The sequence below is a fragment of the Equus przewalskii genome, chromosome 5 (genome assembly GCF_037783145.1).
Source record: "Equus przewalskii isolate Varuska chromosome 5, EquPr2, whole genome shotgun sequence".
NCBI classification, from domain to species: domain Eukaryota; kingdom Metazoa; phylum Chordata; class Mammalia; order Perissodactyla; family Equidae; genus Equus; species Equus przewalskii.
The window spans coordinates 7791239-7809872 of NC_091835.1; the positions used below are offsets into that span (position 1 = coordinate 7791239).

The 18634-nt window shown below is 49.8% G+C and overlaps 1 protein-coding gene across 4 annotated transcripts in view; it reads right to left on the minus strand.

The window, feature by feature from the left end:
* Window positions 1–1215: 1215 nt before the first annotated feature.
* Window positions 1216–18634, minus strand: part of LOC103564146 (C-X-C chemokine receptor type 2-like) — a 38858-nt gene continuing 21439 nt past the window's right edge. Inside the window, exons 1-3 of one of the 4 annotated variants that reach the window (XM_008539721.2) lie at window positions 4574–4650; window positions 3962–4187; window positions 1216–3221 (exon numbers count right to left, since the gene is read on the minus strand). In XM_008539721.2, the coding sequence (XP_008537943.2) occupies window positions 2122–3201 (1080 nt within the window). In that variant the 5' untranslated portion in view covers window positions 3202–3221; window positions 3962–4187; window positions 4574–4650 and the 3' untranslated portion in view covers window positions 1216–2121. Of the gene's footprint in view, window positions 3222–3961; window positions 4188–4573; window positions 4657–16743; window positions 16797–18634 lie in introns of those variants that run through there. The other 3 variants (XM_070619893.1, XM_008539720.2, XM_070619892.1) reach the window with 3 other exon arrangements.

Genomic DNA, 18634 nt, shown 5'->3' on the forward strand with positions numbered 1-18634 from the left:
CACTCATCAAGCCACACTGTGGAGGCATCCCACATACAAAATAAAGCAAGATTGGCACAGATGTTAGCTCAGAGCCAATCTTCCTCACCAAAAAAAAAAAAAAACTAATTGAATAATGTAGTGCTTGTTTGAAGAGAGTTCTGACTACGTTCCTCCCCTGTTATAACACTTCCAAGTTATTTTATTGCTATTTGATTCCCACTTCCCAGGTAATAGTGAGGCCAAGCATCTTTTCAGATGTGTATTAGTCATTTGTATTTCTCCAGACCCAACATGGACCCTCATTGGCTTTCCTGAAGGCCCTGATGGAGTGGACTTTGCACAGCGTAGGGTGAAGGAAGGTGGGCATTGAGGTGTACAGTTGGAGGGGTGAGAGGAGATGAGGGGAGGGAGGGAGAAGAAGGGGAGGCTCGCAGGCCGGGTTCCCAGCCTTCCTCCTTGATTCTTCCTGGATTCCTCTGTCTTCTCTCTTGAATCAGATCTCTCTCTCTTAAGGCTTGAGGACCTAACTTCTTCCTCACCAAGCTGCTTGGAGAGGTGCAAGCGGGACAGGGCAAGGCGCCTCCATCCCAGCCCCCGGAGGAGCATCTGAGACAATGCTCCCGAGAGGATGGTGACCCTACCAGAGCTGTCTTTCTGCTCCAGCTACTGACTGCACTAAACAGGAGCAGCTACTCTTGTAGCCACTAACCCATCACTGACATTCATTCTATTTCTGAGCGAGTCCTGACACCTACCACACCCCCACACTCAGCCCGGGCCCGAGCCTTACTCCACCCCTGGTCCCAACCCCACCTTGGACCTGCCTGAGTCTTACCCACCCAGTCCCCAGACTCTCCCTATTTCTGGATCTCTCCCTGTTCCTGACATCCATGCTTCTCTGACTGTCTGCCTCGTCCCTAGCTGCCACCCCGTCCCTGGCTCCTCCTCCACCTCGGCTCCGACTCCAATCTGAATCCTGGATCCCAACCCAACCTTGATCTACACTCCACCTCTGAGCCTCACTCCATTCCCAACCACAAATCAAATGAAGTTTTTCTTTTATGTTTTCTTCCAAGAGTTTTATAGGTTTAGCTCTCGTGTTTAGGTGTTTGATCCATTTTGAGTTAATTTTGGTGTACAGTAAGAATTTCATTCTTTTGCATGTGGTTATCTACTTTTCCCAGCACCATTTGTTGAAAGATTATCTTTTCCCCATTAAATAATCTTGGCACATTTGTTGAAAATCATTTAACAATTTATGCTTAGGTTTATTTCTGGGCTCTTTATTCTCAAGTTCTTTTCATCCTTTGGCTCTATCAGCCTCATTGTCACAAAGTGGCTGCCTCAGCTCCACATATCACATCCTATAACAATATTCAAAGGCAGGGACCAGGAATATATGTGTGTGTCTCTCTCTCTTTTTAATCAGGAATATTTCTCAGGAGTCCCCCAGCCCCAGCAGACTTCTTCTTAAGCAATGGTGCACTGAAGCCGGTTTGTATCTGCTTAGGAAAGCAGATTATTACATTCTCTAGAATTTTGTGAGCTGATTACTAAACACCACCACCCTTCAAATGGCCATGGTGGCAGCATTTATACCAGGGAACTTGGCAAACGCTGCAGATCACGACATTTTCCCCAGAAGTGGAGTTGACCAGCACACTGTTAGTCAGAACGGGGTGATACGGCCACTCCTAGCTTAACGGGGTCTTGGAAAGTGAGCATCTGTCATTCTCGGCCTCTCTCAAGGGAGCTGGACCAGGCAAGCAGGCGGCAAAGGGAGAGCTGGGGAGGCACTGATGGTGTCACCACTGATGGCTCCCAGTGGCAGGAAGGTTTTGTAGTCACTTGAAAGAACGTCTTTCAAATGTCCCGGAAGACAGAGTGCTGTGGGCTCAGCAGACGGGCGGACAGAGCTCTGGCAGCAGACACAGCAATTCTGGCAGGGCTGGGGCACCAGGGCAGGCTTTCTAAGCCACACAGCGGGCACCCGGGAAGCACGTGGCCTCGGAACTTCCTGTAGCCAAGATGGCGGCTCCTTGACCCGGAGACTGTGAGCAGCCAGGGGCCGTGAGGCTTGGAATGGGATGCTGAGGGGAAGGGAGGAGCCCTGAGGGGCTGCCACAGGGGCGGGGCGCCCTAGAGCGTGATAGAAGTGTTCCCTGAAGAAGAGCCCACAAAGGAAGGCCTGCTGTCCTTGGCCAAGAACTCCTTGCTGACCAGGCCGTGGATGGCCATGATCCTGAGCAGTCCGTGGCGAAACTTCTGGCCAATGAAGGCGTAGATGAGGGGATTGAGGCAGCTGTGGAAGAAGCCCAGAATCTCGGTGGCGTCCAGGGCCCGGTTAATGTCATTGCGACGCACACAGGTCTCCTGGATGACCTGGAGCCTCATGAGGGTGTCTGAGACCAGGACCAGGTTGTAGGGCAGCCAGCAGAGCAGGAAGACGAGCACGACAGCAAAGATGACCCGCATGGCCCGGTGCTTCTGCCCCATGTGGGCCTGAAACAGCGTGCGCAGGGTGAGACCGTAGCAGAACAGCATGACCAGCAGTGGCACGAGGAAGCCGAAGGTCTGGGGCAGGACCCGCATCACCATCCGCCATTTTGTTGTGTTGGCGCCCATGTCCTCGTAGCAGACTAGGACAGAAGAGGGAGAGGTGATGGCCTTTCGGAAGAGGAAGACAGGCAGGGCCAAGATGAAGGACAGGATCCAGATGCCCAAGCATATGAACTTGACCCAGTGCCGCTTCTGGGTCAGTGTGCGTGTGGCGTGGACGATGGCCAGGTAGCGGTCCACGCTGATGGAGGCCAGCAGTAGGATACCGCTGTAGAAGTTGACTTCCTTCAGGAGCGAGACCAGCTTGCACAGGACTGTGCCAAAGGTCCAGCCCTTTGCCTTGGAGGCGGCCCAGATAGGCAAGGTCAAGGCAAAGAGCAGGTCGGCCATGGCCAGGTTCAGCAGGTAGACATCAGTGACAGAGCGGCCAATCCGGCTGTATAAGATGACCAGCATCACCAGGGAGTTTCCCAGCAGGCTCAGCAGGAAGACCAGGGCATAGATGACAACCACAGCATACTTGTTGAGTGTCTCAGGGTCCATACTACAGGGACTGTAAGATGTTCCTGTGGGTAGTATGTCGGTGAAATTACCATACTCATCCCCAAACCATAACCACAGATCGGTATCATTCCACACATCTTGCAGGATGATAGTCATGGTTTGATCTAGTTGAAGGACTAGAAAGAAAGAAATGTGATTTAGTAACTCAGGTTCAAATCACGCTCACTGGGGATGTGAGAACAGTTACTGGGACATCTTTTCCTTCTCTGTTGGTTTGGCAGCTGAAGATTCCTTCCTTGGCCGCTGTCTCGCACTGCTTTAGAGGCCGGCTTCACAGTGTCATCAACCTCCCTAACCCCAAAGCCGGCCTGAGTCCGGGATACGATGGACTACAGGGGGAAAACCTTTGCCCTTGGCATTCCTACAACAGCCTCAGCTCTACCTACAATTCTTCCTCCATACTCGTTTCAGCTGCCTCCATCCTCAGCCACGTCTGTGCATCCAGACGGGAGGACCAGCTTGGTCTTGCACACTCAGGAAAGGGTCAGCGTTAAGCATAACGGAAGGAGGCCAACTTGTTCCCCGATGTCTGTTTGTATGTTATTTCCCCGTCTATGTTCTTCCTGATTCCTGTTTAACTTCTTAAAATCTACTGAGGGAAGGAAATGGTAGCAACAAACTGTATTAAAGTGCATTTGAAGGCTTCTCTCTAACGGAGTAATAAATGTTTCGGTCCTCTGTCTAAAGGAAGACTAAGCATTTAAGGGAAGTCCCCATCTTGGCCCCTGAAATCACCTCCTAAACATCCACAGAATCATTCAGCAGTTTTCAAATATTTTTTTCACTGTGAAACACTCTGTTGAAGCAAAATCTTACCAGAAGCCCAATATGTAAAACAGATAAAAATGTCACCTACGGAGGGTGGGGAGAGCGTGTGCCAATCTCTCCACCCACACAGCCAGGAGGAGGTGGCCCCAACACCCCAGGGCTCTCCAGAGGACAGTCTGAAAACGCCAGGAAACTTAGCAAGACTGGAAATAAGGGTCCCTGGTGTCTAGTGCTCCTTCTGTCCTGATTCTATCGTTAACAAGCTGGGTCACCGTGGGTGGTCCTTTCGCCTCCATGCAGTTCAGTTTTCTCGTCTGTGAAAGGAGGCAAGCAGAGTAGATGACCCCTGAGCTGCTTCCGAGCCTGAGCTTCGAGAAGTCCCTACAGATCCACACATTTTATTACGTCCTCTGCCTGCAGGATTGGCATTTTCACAGAAGGCAAAGTCTTAGGGCAAAGCATTGGGCAAATGTGGCCGTCTTCCCCGCAGAAAGGGAGAAATGTGACAAGAGGAGGTAAGAAGTCTCCTTGTCACCAACTATGGCCATGGAGGAGGTCAGAATTGAATACATGGTCACCAGGGAGGAGGCAGGAAGCCACCCAAGCAGAAATCTTCAGGTCCCAGAGAAATGGATGCATTTTCTAAAACCTAGCCTCCGTACCCCAAAGAAAGTCCTGGCGACCAGGAGTGGCTTCCTACCTGAGGCACCGGCCTGGCAGGTCCAACCGTAAGAGCCCAGAGCACAGAGACCAGTGACAGTGGTTAGAGAGAACTTGACAAATAAAGGGAAATAAGGAAGCCACGTCACAGCACACATCCTCTTCGAGCCCTGCCCCTAGGTCTAAAGCAGAGACTAAGTTGAGGGACCCCTAGACATCAGAGACCCCTGGGGTCCATACGTCCACACAGGGGCACCAGGCACGAAGACGGAGCCAAGCATCCGATATCTGAACTCTCCACTCTGTGAATGAACATTTTTATTCTCTTCCTTTTCCTGCATATATTTCCACGTTTATCCCTTAAATTCCCTAGAAGACCACCTTTGAAAGCTTCCCACTTGCCTGACGTGAACAAAGGGAAAATGATGTGACTTTTTCCAGTGGTAGTCCTCCGCTCAGGAGGCACTTGGGTGCAGGGTGGCGGGCAGCGGGCGGAGGAGCGCACTTCAGCTGGGTTTGCACAGCAGGTGCACAATTTCGGTCATATCCTAGGCTTCCTCGGGATGGCCCAGGCGCTGGTGGAGGTGTTGGTGATTTGCAGGGAAACTAACCCCCTCCGCTGCCAGCCGCTCCTTCGCACAACCATTGCCAAGGGTTAGCTGATTAGAATGCCCTGAGGCTGGGGCGTGGGCCACTCCTGGAGTGGGCTGGACAACACGGAGACCATGAGAGCTACACCATCAGTGACAGGAGGAGTTGGCTTAATGTCATTCTGCTCCTCGCCCAGGAGTGACGGATGGCTTCTCCGCAAACCTGCCTCAGCTGCTCCCAGCAGCGGGTGTGTGTCCCCCGGATTACTCCTCCAGTATTTCACTCCCTTCTCCGCTAGAACGTGAACCCTGCACTGTAATGATGTGTTCACATGGGCCCTCCCCGCTGGACCCTGAGCTGTAGAGAGCAGGGACCCTCCGATTCATGGTGGGCTCATCTGCCGGGGAACAGAGGACGCGCTCAACCGACGGTGTGGACTGGGTGACGTCAGACGGATCTCCTCTGATTCACAGAGCCTGGCTCAGCACCACCATTCAGCGTCGGCCACTTCCAGCCACAGCCACACGGTCGCACACAAGGTGCCCCTGAAGGCTCCCCCACCCCCCACCCGCCCGGCCGCCAGCCTGCTGTGTCTGCCGACGTTCTTTCCCAATCCTCCTGTATTGTTTAAAGTCAATGCAAATCTGTTCAGGTATAAAATCCACCCCTAGTAACACAAAGGCCAGATTTATCACCCCTCTGGCGCTTACAGTTCTGCCACCGCGAGCATATTTTTTAAGCTGTCATGCTCTCCCCCTGGGCTCTCAGATCATGGATAACTGGGAGCAGGATGTCTGAGGAGACACTTGCCCTCAGGTTGCCCATGCTTTGCTTGTTGGACTGCTGTGATCGGATGCCGAGACTCGAAAGGACTTGCAGACGGGGTAGTCGCCGAAGGGCGTGGACATTCCCTCTGTGAATCACCCAGGGACCCGGAGGCTCCTGGGGCGTAAAATAGTGACTGGAGCCACAGGAGAAAACAGACTGTCTGGGGCCTGGGCTGCAAAACGCCTGCGTGTGCACCAGCGCAAAGGGAGGCGATGGGGAAGTGCGTGTCTGCCACAAGGGGGCAGCAGTGGCTGGACAGGAAAGTCCTTGCAGGGGACCCACTGCAAAAGCACAGGGCTGGGGCAGCCCCATCTGATCCCTCGTTTGGAGCTCCTCTTTGTGTGTAACTCCCTTCTGCTTTTCCTAAGCCCTCAGTCAAGGTGGCTCAGCATTCCAGTCTATTTCAACGAATGACTGAGGTTTGGAGAAGGGTCTGGTCCAGCCTCAAGCTGGAGGAGTAAAGGGGAGCAGCCCTCCGGGTGCCGGTGGGGGTGGCAACCGCAGCAGCGTAGGTCTCCAGTGGGAAGATAATCTGGATGACAAGAGTTGGAAAGACTCTTTCCCCTCGTGGTAGGAAAGAGCATTTCACAGAAGGAGGGGGAAAAGGCACCTAGAGATGAGCTTGGAATAAAATTTCACCCACTTGAAAATGTGCCAGCGAGTTCACCCGCCCCACATGTCTTTCATACCACACCTCCCACTTACAACGGCTCCCTCGTCAACAGATCCATGACGTTCCTAATGGGAAAGCATCTCCCCATTCCGTGCAGAACACCCAGCACCAGAGATTGTTGTGACACGTGCAGCCTGAATGCCAGTCCGCTGGCAAACCCAGAGGCCTCTCCTTGCCACTGTGTTTTTAAATGGCAGCTTCTAAGCAAGAGCGTGTGAACGGCACGGCATGGCTGTAAGTATGTCTGCTGTGTCCCAGTGGCAGCTTTGATGCCAGCATCAGCATCCCCTCACATCCCTGCAGAAGACCCACTGGGGACCAAAGCAGAGACCAGAGAGATGGAGGAGAGAGCTCACACCTCTCCCCGGTCCCCATGCCCATCGGCACAGTGACAGGTCTGGGGGTGAGTATGTGACCTAAGATGACCCTCTCCGAGCCAGGTTCAGGTTGTTTGATGACTGCAGGAAAGCAAGTGCATAGTCGTCTTGCTGCTGGAAGCCATTTGCCACCATAAACGGCAAACCCGTCCAAGGACAGAAACTGGCGTGTGGATGGTGGCAGAGAAACGGCACCGGAGTCCTGGAGGCAGGTGCCCAGAGGACATCTCTCGGCACCCTCAGTTATGCGAGCCAGTGCATTATCTCTATTGAGATGACCTGTTCCCCACAACCCACCTCTGCCCAACTGAGGGAGTTCTGGAAACCAAAAGTGACCTAGGCTGAGAGGAGAAGGGAGGGATGTCAGCGCGTCACAGGGTCCAGGCTGCAGTGGTCAGGATGTGGCAGGACTTGACAGACGGGTGACCCAGGAGGGCTGGTGTGGACCTCCCAGCCCTGCTCACCAAGCTCTGGTGGAGGCCAGACAGGAACCTTGAAAAGCGACATGGGAACCCATCTGAGGACGCTCTCCCAGATGAATTCAGAAATCCTCATGAGGGACCCAGAGATCCCTGCTTTGCAGTCAGACAGACCAGGATTCAAATACTGGCCCTCCTTTATTCATTTATGACATTGGGCAAGTTCCTCAAGGTGAATTGAAAGATCTTCATCCATAAAAATGGGAATAATAATGTTTACCTCACGAGCCGTGTGGTGATGAAATGGGATAAGGTCGCGGGCTCTAGGACCAAACCACCTCAGGGCAAATCCCGGCTCTGCCCACGGCCAGTGTGTGCCCTTAGGAAGCGTAGATAGTCACTCTGTGCCTCAGTTTTCTCATCTGTAAAATGGGTATAAAAGGAGGACCTAGCTCATAGGATTGGGATGAGAATCAATGAGTTAACACATGTCAAGTGCTTAACACAGTATCTGGCAGATAATAAATGTTCCATCACTTTTAGCTGTCTTTATACACGCCCCCCAGGGTCCTGTTGGGGGAATACGTACCACACACACTAAACACCGCAGACTCTCTGACCCCGTGATCCCACTTCATGCGAGGAGAGAGAGGGAGGGAGGGCAAAGTTCATCCCAGGGCCGTTTATAATGTCCTTCTAAAAACTATTATCCAAATTATAGTAGATTTATAAAATGGAACACTGTGCTTCTATTAAACACAGTAATCTGTAGCCACAATTAGTGCTGTGGGAATGTATCTATACTAGAATACCGAGCAGAAACAAAGGCTCACAAGCTGAATGTTCCGTATGAGAACCTTTGATATAAAGGTGTGTACGCAGGTGCACGGGGAAGACACCGGGGAGAGAGGATGAAAATGTCAGCAGTGGTTATCTCGTGGTGCTGGGCTTACTGATATTTGCATTTTTGCTTCTATCTTTTGACGTTGCCCAACTTCTAAAATGAGCATTACTTTTGCAATCAGAAAAAAAAACAGGTATTTAGCCATTTTCATTAAAAATTAATAAGTAACTCTCCAATGGTCATTTTCCCTCTCCTCACTCAGATCTGCCTGTCCAGCTCCCGTGCCCCAACCCAGTCCCCTGCTGTCGGAGTTTTCAGACTGTATGACGTTCGTCTTCAGGCGTCTTTCCCGCTGGACTGTGACACAGAATAGTGATTCAGACAGCACCCCTTCCTTTTCTCCTTGCCCCTCTGTAAAGGATTCTATTTTGCATCCGCAGGGCCTGAAAAGTGTGTGACACACACCAGTAGACACCTAACAGGGAGCAGGCGTGTGACGGGTGCAGTCGCACGGGGCCTGGCGCTCAGGAGAGCCCTGCACTCGGGTGTCATGCCCGGCAGTCACCTCCTTGAAACTGTTAATAATTTTGTGTTGGACTTTGTGTCTCACGAATGAAGTCTGACAGAACAATGGAGCTTGGAGTTCAGCTCATGTGCAGTCCCCCCTCTTGTTGCCTCCCCGGGACAGGGGGCTCAGCCCTCCACTCCCCCATCCCAAGAGCATCTCATGCCTCAGGGAGCACAACATTAAACAACAAATAAAAAACACTGGTCCCCTTAAGAGAAAGACCAAGGAAGAAAAAGAAACAAGCTTTTCCCCTGCTTTTTCAACAGAGGCCCTCCGTTTTCATTTTGCGCCGGGTCCTGAAAATTACGCAGCCAGCCCTGACACCAAATAAATATCTGTTAGATGGATGAAATGTTGAAGGAGTGGAGGGAAGGTAAACGGCAGGTTGGAACTTTTATCTTAGCTCTGTTGGTGGCGACTTCTTCCTTCCAACAGCTCAAGCCAAAATTCGTGGACTCGTTGTCGACAGCTCTTTATCCCTTACACCCAACGTTCAATCTACCAGAAAATTCTGCGGACTCTGCTGGAATAAACTCCGAGTCCTACTGCTCCTCGCCTGCCCTGCTGCTGCCCCGGCCCCGCCACCGTCCCTTCTCACCCAGGTGCCTGTAGCGACCCCCAGACTTCCCTGCGTCTGCCCCTCCTCTCTGCGGTCCATGCGCATCGTGCCAGCCAGACTGATCCTTTTACCTTCTCAGTCAGAGCACTACGCTCCATGTCCCAAAGAATGAATTTCGCTGCTTTAATTTTTTTAAGTGCGTTCTAAGTAACTTCGTGGTGGAGAAATCTGGCAAACACCGCCTTAACCAAGTGAGGAAGGCTGACACCACCAGGGATGCTGTGTGGGTTTCATGCGCCCCCCGTACACGTGATGAGAAGGGCACCCACCTCTGTCATAGGCCCTCCACCCATCTACCATGAGAAAACACCCGACAAGCCCAGACGGGGGCGCTCTACAGGACCCCGCCAGCACGCCTCCACACCACCAAGGCCGTGAAAAACAAGGGGAGGCTGAGCAAAACCCTCCCAGGCCTCAGGAGACTGGGGAGACCTATCCACTGAATGACTGCAGTCCCCCGGGCTGGATCCGGGTACAGGAAGAGGAGATCATGGGAAAACTGGTAATGGTGAAATAAGACATGGAAACAAGAAATGGAGATAATGGTGAAATCCAAATAAAATTGGGAGTTTAGTTAATACTTGTCTTTAAAGTTGTTACCTATTTTATTTTATTGAGTTTTGGGGTTTTTTTTAAGATTTTATTTTTCCTTTTTCTCCCCAAAGCCCCCTGGTACATGGTTGTGTATTTTTAGTTGTGGGTCCTTCTAGTTGTGGCATGTGGGACGCCGCCTCAGCGTGGCCTGATGAGCCGTGCCATGTCTGCACCCAGGATCCGAACCGGCAAAACCCTGGGCCGCCAAAGCGGAGCGTGAGAACTTAACTACTCGGCCACGGGGCCGGCCCTGAATTTTATTTTTTAAATCATGAATAGTTATTGAATTTTGACAAAGGCCTATGAAGATATATGAAGATAGAAGGCATATGACTTTTTTTCTTCGATATTTTAGCCTGTGAATTATATTAATGGTTTTCTAATATTGAATAATGCTCGCACTGGGGGCATATATCCCACTTAATCCCAAAAAAAAGTGAATTCAGAAAAAGCTAGAATCCTTAACATAGCTTTCAAGGCCTTCTCCACCGCTCCTCCAGCCCCACCCCGGCCCACCTCATTATCCTTCTGTGCTGGTCCTCTAGAGCCCCACGACAAAACACCACAAACTTGATGGCTTCAACAACACAGATTTACTGTCTCGCGGTTCTGGAGGCTAGAAGGCCAAGATCGGGGTGTCAGCTGAGTTGGTTCCTTGTGAGGGCTGCGAGGGAGCATCTGTTCCACGCCTCTCCCCTGGCTTCTGGGGTTTGCTGGCCATCTTTGGTGTCCCTCTGTTGTAGGAGTGTCACCTCAGTCCCCGCCTTCATCTTCACGTAGCGTCCTCCTTGTGTGCCTGTGTCCGTGGCCAAGCTTCCCCTGTGATAAGGACACTAGTCTTATTGCATTAAGGCTCCCTCTAATGACCCCATCTTAACCGATTACATCTGCAACGACCCTCTTTCCAAATACGGTCCCATTCTTGTTTTTTCCTTTTCTCTTTAATAAAATATCTTGTACACCACCCAAAGACTAATTACCATCCGTCCCCGTACACATGTGTGGTGTGTCCTTTTGCCCTCCCCCCTTCCCCGCTGGTAACTGACAATTAGTCTCTATGTCTGTGTTTGTTGTTGTTGTTGTTTTTATCCTCCACTTAGGAGTGAAATCATATGGTATTTGACTTCCTCCAAATAAGGCCCCATTCTGATGTACTGGGGGTTAGGACTTCAACACACAAGGGAGGGGCACAATTCAGCCCACGGCATCCTCTGACTGTATCCTCCTACCGTGCCCCTTAGAGCTCCTCTCCAGCCATACGGGCCTCCAGGCTCAGGACCCTGCCTCTGCGGTTTGCTCTTCTTGGAGTGCTCTCCCATAAATATTCCCACAGGTGCCTCCCTCACCTCCTCGGAGCGTTTTCTCAAATGCCACCTTCTCACCGAGGCCCCCCATCCACCTATTCACACTAGCACCCGCCCTAGCGTTCTTGCTGTCCCTTTTGATGCTGTATTTTAAACATCTTCCTCTTCCCACCGCACTCGTACTTCCTAACATACTGTACACTAGGGTTTTTTCTCTCTCTCCTCTCTAGAAATATAAGCTTCACAGGGCAGAGATCTTTATCATTTTAATCACTGTTTCTCAAGTGCCTGGGAGACAGCATGGCAAGGAGGGTGCCGTAAAAAGTCCTCGAAGAAGGGGCCTGCCTGGTTGCGTAGTTAAGTTTGCATGCTCCACTTCTGCTGCTCGGGGTTCGCCGGTTCACGTCCTGGGCACGGATACTCACCGCTCATCAAGACATGCTTTGGCAGTGTCCCGCATAGAAGAACTAGAATGACCTACAACTAGGATATACGACCATGTATTGAGGCTTTGGGGAGAAAAAAAAGAGAGGAAGATTGGCAACAGATGTTAGCTCAGAGCCAATCTTCCTCACCAAAAAGCAAAAGGAAAAAAAAAGTTGTTGAAGAAAGAAAAGCAAAGGAAAGGAAGATGGATTCTATCTCTACAGACTGGGAGACCCACAAGTGACTTGGCTTCTGTTGATCTCCGGCCTCTGGGAAAGTGCACTGGAGGGAAAATTGATGCCGCCAGCGCTGTAAGAAATGACTTGCGATGCATGATAGCGGTACTGACAACACCTGAGATCAAGCAAGGACGACAAAAAATCTACACCTGGTGGCCAGGGGCTGTATTTGCAAGATCAGTCCAGGAGAGGGCAGCATTACCTTCAAATCAAAGCAAACAAGGGCGGGCCGGCGGACAGGGAAATAACCCCGGTGAAGCGGGCTCTACCCCCAGAAGTCGGGTTAGGCAGCGACATCTAGAGCCTCGCCCCACCCTTTAAGGTTTGCAAACCCTTTCACATACCTTCGTTCTCCCCTTCAGGTCTTCCCAGATGAGAGGTTAGCAATGGCCAGAGCGTGCGCGCAGTTTGAGACAAAGTTCCCGCGCACAGTTTGAGACAAGCAAAGTTCATCACCCCTGTGGTCGCACGTCAATCACAGGCTTGTTGCTTGTCACAGGCTTCAAGTGCTTAATAGCCCTGTCGCTGTGGTCACTGCCCTTCCTCCACAGGCCTTTCCTCCAGACCAGCGGCTCTCAGCCTCACGGTGGGAACCCACACTTCCAAATACGGCGCGATTAAAATACAGCGAAGCAGTTACAAGCAATCAAAATTAAATTTCAGAGAACTGAAAATCTTTTCACTGTTCTCTCACAGCTCACTTTTTGTTCTTCATCAGCCCAGGCTGCCATCACAAAATATGGTAGACTGGGTGGCTTGGACGGCAGGTATTTATTTCTCACTGCTCTGGAGGCTGGAAGTCTGGGGGGGTGCCAGCATGGCTGGGATCTTGGTGAGGGCCCACCTCCCGGCGTGCAGACGTCCGTCTTCTTGCTCTGCCCTCACATAGCAGAGAGAGCTCTGGGCCCTTCCTCTTGTTACAAGGACACCAGCCCCATATGGGGGCCTCCCCCTCATGACCTCCTCTGAGCCCAACTGCCTCCCACATGCCCCACCTCCAGATACCCTCACATTGAGGGTTAGGGCTTCAGCAGATGAATTTGATGGTTCCAGCAAATTTGGTGTCTGGCAAGGACTTCTGATTTATCCTTCCATTTTTGTTCCTTTTTTCTAATTCTACTAAAATGTAATCACAAGAAATGATCTCCATTGCAGTATTTTATTTTTCAAAAAACAAAAATATGAATTTTGAGGGGACACAAGTATTCAGTCTGTAACAAGCACCACGTCATGGTTTGAATAGAAGAATTTCCTCCAAGGCAAGAACCGAGGCAAGGTTCTAGCAAGTTCCAACAAACTTCAATCTGCCTTGAATGCAGCCTTGCTTATTTTCGCTTCCGTGCAGTCAGCTGTGCGAGCTCCGTGTGGCCCAGCCAGTTTAAGCAACATTCTGTCTGACAGACACGGCTGGCAGCCTGGCATGCTTGGCCACCGTAAAAACACGCTGTGCGAACGGCTCCCTGGCGGTGGAAGGGCCGGAGGTGGGAGCCGGCAGATGGGGGACAGGTGGGGAGAGGACTTTCCATTACTACTTTTTAAGATGCCTTCTTTTTGAAACATGTGATGTGGTTCCCGTTACAAATTTTCACTGGAAAATATGATCTTAAAATGTTAAAAACTAATTACTGAAGCCTGCGGGTGGGGGGAATGTGGACACTCTGAGGACACTCCGTAAGCTCTGACATCTGCGGATGTGTGTCTTCTGGCTGCTCTGTGTCAGCTTCCACCCAGAGCCAAGGGGGCCTTCAGCCACTTCCAGGAGACATCTTCACTTGTCACTTATCTTAGTTCCCTCCACTCCCACTGACTCCAGATCAGCTCGCTGTGGACTCTCTCGGTCCCTGTCTCTTTCCTGTCACTGATCTGCCTAGATCCCCACGCTCTCAGTCCCTCCACTGCCATCCAGGGCCTCTTGGCCACTCCTCATCCCCCACTCGGCCCCCTCTGCCTGTACCATTTCCAGATGCAATTCCAAATACCCCAGCTCCCCCAGGCACCAAGGGAAGCGCACGCTCTGGGTTTTCGTCTCGCCCTGCCAGTGAATTCTCCCTGCCTGGTTTTGACTATTGAGACCCACCTCCTCGCCCCGGGAATAGTCCCATCTTCTTTCACTTAAAATAAGGCCCTTGACTTGCACGTGCATCCCTCCAGCTTCCTGCCGAAACCCCTCTCCCAGGGCCAGCATCACCCACCCCAGCGCCTGCAGGTCAGTTACCTTGGCTGCACAGGTTGGTTTCTTTGTAATTTGTTCATTTAAACTGGAATTGGTTTTCAACTTTTTTAAAGTTTTGACTTTTCCTCGTTTAAAACAATCTGGGTTTCTATGCTGTCTTCTAAAATTTGGAAGATCTGGCAATACTGAGCCCATGGCAAAAAATTGGCTCAAGTCTGTACAGAAGAGAGATCCTAGGAAGAGAGTGACACTCACGCCGTCATTTGATTTTCAACAAAAGTGCCAACCCAGTCAAATGGGGAAACAAAAATTTTATCAACGAAAGGGTACTGGAACAACTAGGAATGGGAAAAACATGAATCTTGACCCCACATCATACCCAAACATTTTTTTGAGATGAATCATAGGCCTAAATGTAAAAGCTAAAACTGTAAAGCTTTTAGAGGAAAACTTGGATGAATATCTTCATGACTTGGGCGGTAAGCAAAACTTTCTTAGATCAAAGAAAGCAATAACCATTAAAACTTTTTGAGAAATTAGACTTCATCAGAATTAAAAATGTCTGCTCATCAAAAAGATACCCTTACAAAACGTAATAGATTAATCTCAACCTAGAACAAAATACTTGCAAAACATATATCTGACAAAGGATTGGCATCCGGGATATACAAAGAACTCCAACAAGAATAAGAAATAATAAAAGACAATTCCCCAAAAATGGGCAAAAGATTTGAACAGACACTTCACAAAAGAAGATATACAGATGGCCAATACGTACAAGAAGAAGTGGTCAACGTCCTTGGTCATCAGGGAAATGCAAACGAGAACCACGATGGAAATACCCCTACACCATCACCAGAATGACCCAAAATAAAAAACAGTAACACCAGCGCTGGGGAGGATGTGGATTAACTGGAACCCGCGTGCACTGTTGGTGGGAATGTAAGAGGAACAACCCCTTTGGCAAAAGGTCTGGTGGTTTCTTACAAAACTAGACATACTCCTACTCTATGACCCAGCAATTCTACTCCTAAGAATATACCCAAGAGATGTGAAAATATATGTTCACGAAAATATTTGTACAAAAATATTAATAGCTTTATCCCTAAGAGCCAAAAGCTAGAAACAGCCCAGGTGTCCACCCACAGAAGGATGGATAAACAAACTGTGGCGTGTTCATACAGTGGAATACTTCAGTAATACTATACTTCAGTAATAAATACTTCAGTAATAAAGAGAAATGAAATGGGCCAGCCCCATGACCTAGTGGTTAAGTTTGGTGTGTTCTACTTCAGCAGCCTGGGTTTAGATCCTGGGCGCAGACCTACACCATTCATTGGCGGCCATGCTTGGCAGCAACTCACATACAAAATGGAGGAAGATTGACACAGATTGGCTCAGGGCGAATCTTCCTCAGCTAAGAGGGGGGAAAAAAGGGAATGAACTACTGATATACTCAACAACATGGATATATCTTTAAAACGTTATGCTCAGTGAAAGAATTCTTACACAAAAGAGCACATTCTGTGTGATTCCACTTCTATGAAGTTCTAGAAGAGACAAAACTAACCGTGATGGAAAATGACAAGAACAGTGGTTACTCAGGGGGTTGGAAGCAGAGACAAACCGGGGAGCAACATGAGGGGATTTTCAGGGATGCTGGTAATCTTTCCTATATTGATGGGAATTGGGATGATACAGGAGCGTGTATTGGTCAAAACTTAGTGAATATTCACTTAAGATTTGTGCATTTCAGGGCCGGCCCTGTGGCCGAGTGGTTAAGTTCGTGCACTCCACGTCAGCAGCCCAGAGTTTTGCAGGTTTGGATCCTGGGTGCAGACATGGCACCGCTCTTCAGGCCACATTGAGGTGGCATCCCGTATGCCACAACTAGAAGGACCTGCAACTAAAATATACAACTATGTGCTGGGGGGATTTGTGGAGAAAAAGCGAAAAAAAAAAATCGGCAACAGTTGTTAGCTCAGGTGCCAATCTTAAAAAAAAAGAGAAGATTTATGCATTTCATTGCATATAAATTTCACATCAAAAGAAAAAACTATTAACAAATATTCATATCTAGTTAATGCTGTACATACTGATGTATTTAGGGAGAAGTGTACTGAGGTCTGCAATTTACTTTGAAACACATCAAAAAATAAAATGGATTAAGAATATAGGGACGGCTAGATGGATAGATAGGAGATAAAGCAAGTAAATGTTCATGGTAGAATCTAAGTAGTAAGTATACAGGCGTACACGGTAAGATTCTTTCAACGTTGCTGCATGTTTGAAGTTTTTCATGATAAAATGTTGGGGAGGGGGATCAGCTGGCACTCAGTCTTGGCTGACTCCTTTAAATAAGGTTTACACCCTCCAGTTTGCCACACTTCCTACCCCTCCTTATTGCCTCGTGCCCACACTGCTTCACTCATTTACGTTACCTGCACCCTTCGGTACAGGGATATCTTATCCTGGGCACACACGGCACATCCTACAGGTTGTTAAATAAATCTCTGGAGGAGGCAGAATAGCATTGTACCAATCCCACCACTTACCGGCTTTGTGATGTTGGGCCAATTAATTCACCTCTGTGCCTCAGTTTCCTCATCTGTAGAATGAAGTGAAATGGTGAATGCAAAGTTTCTAGTACCCAGTGGGCACCAGATAAATGTTGATTATCAATACACAGTTTAATATATTGACTTTGTAAATGTCAACAGATAGAGTGATGACTGATTTTCACAGTAAGAAACTCTATAGAGTTTGTACTCACAGGGGAAAGAACAGGAACATTATTTTCCTGGAAATTGAGCTATTTGCTTTCACTAAATTTCCTCTCACATAGAAAAAGCCGTCTTTATTCAACAAGCATTTTAATAAGCACCTCCTGCTACTACAAATGCTACTTGTACCTGTGGGCTAAGCAGAGTTGCTGCCATAGAGAAGTCAATGAGGTAACTGCAGTAGTAAACATATGCTCAAGCTCCAAGGGTGGCCAAGCTTTGGGGAAGAGGGATCGCTTGAGTTGGGCCTTGCAGGATGAATAGGAGTTTTCCAGGTAGACGTGGGGAAGGAGGGCTGTCCAGGCAGAAAGAACAACATATGCAAAGGCACTGAGCAATAAAAAAGCAATGGGATTCTCAGATTTGGCAAACAGTTTGTATTATCAGAGCCCAGGGAAGGCAGGAAATGAGACTGGAGAACGAGACGGTGGCCACTCACACCCTGTTTGTCATGCTATAGAGTTTGGGTTTTGTGCTGCTGACAAAGAGCCACTGGCACGTTTTAGGAAGGTACTTCTGCAGCGGAGCAGAGTTAGAGTGACAGGAGAGAGGCCTGAGGCAGGAAGACCAGCTAGGGACCAGGGCTCCCCTTGCTGGCAAAAACTGCCCGGGGCACTTGTTAAGCATATGATTCCAGGCCCCGCCCCAGGCCTATCAGATCAGAGTCTAGGGGAAGGGCCTGGGAATCTAGATGACTAACCAGCACCCCAGGTTTCCCAACCACCTTGGAAAACCCTGAGTCAGGAAAACAGGAGATCGCAGCTTCCATCCTCTGAGGGGAAGGAACGCCTGAACTGAGAACTCGGGGAAGGGGAGAGGCGTATTACAGCGTGACGTAGGAGAGAGAATCTACATAATGTGGGCGATGACTGCCTGGCATGGCTGTGTAGACGGCCGCACCATTTACCAAGACAGGGAATGCAGGAGAAAGGTCAGGCTCAGGGAGAGGAGACAAGGACTTCTGCTGGACCGGGATGAATCAACGCCCTGAGAGCCGGCGCTGTCTTGGCGGCGGCAAAAGTCACCGCTGGCCGAGGTCACGGAGGGAGAGACTATGGCATGAGGAGGGGGAGGGCGACAGCTCCCAAACACGCTTATTTTTTCCTCTGCTGCTCACACAGATCTGTAACTTGAATGCCTCAGGTACATCTTCCAACCACGTGGAATCAGCACAATAAATTACACGCATCAAGCTCGGAGATAGACAAGCAGAAACCTAAACACCCGCTAGGACTCCGGAACTCCAATGCCTGACAGAGCCAAGCTGCCTCCTGCCTCCCGCCTTCCATCGGGGACAGAGCCGACGGGTGACATCGGCAGTCCTCAGAGGAAATGCCGTCTCTCATGCATTTATCCCTTTGTCCTCTGGACGCTGTTTAGGGAATAAACACTTGCCCTTTAAGAATGGTCCTCCTAAAGATGGCACAAAGAATAAGCTAGTCCTCGGAAAACCTGGGTTAGAATCACATGAAGTTGGGCAACATAATCTCTCAGAGCTTCTTTTCCCTCTTGTGTAAAATATGGATAATAATAACTGCTATAAAGAACAAATGAGAGCCAGCCCTCATGGCCTAGTGGTTAAGTTTGGCACGCTCTGCTTCAGCGGCTGGGGTTCAGTTCTTGGGCGCAGAACCACACCACTCGTCTGTCAGTAGCCATGCTG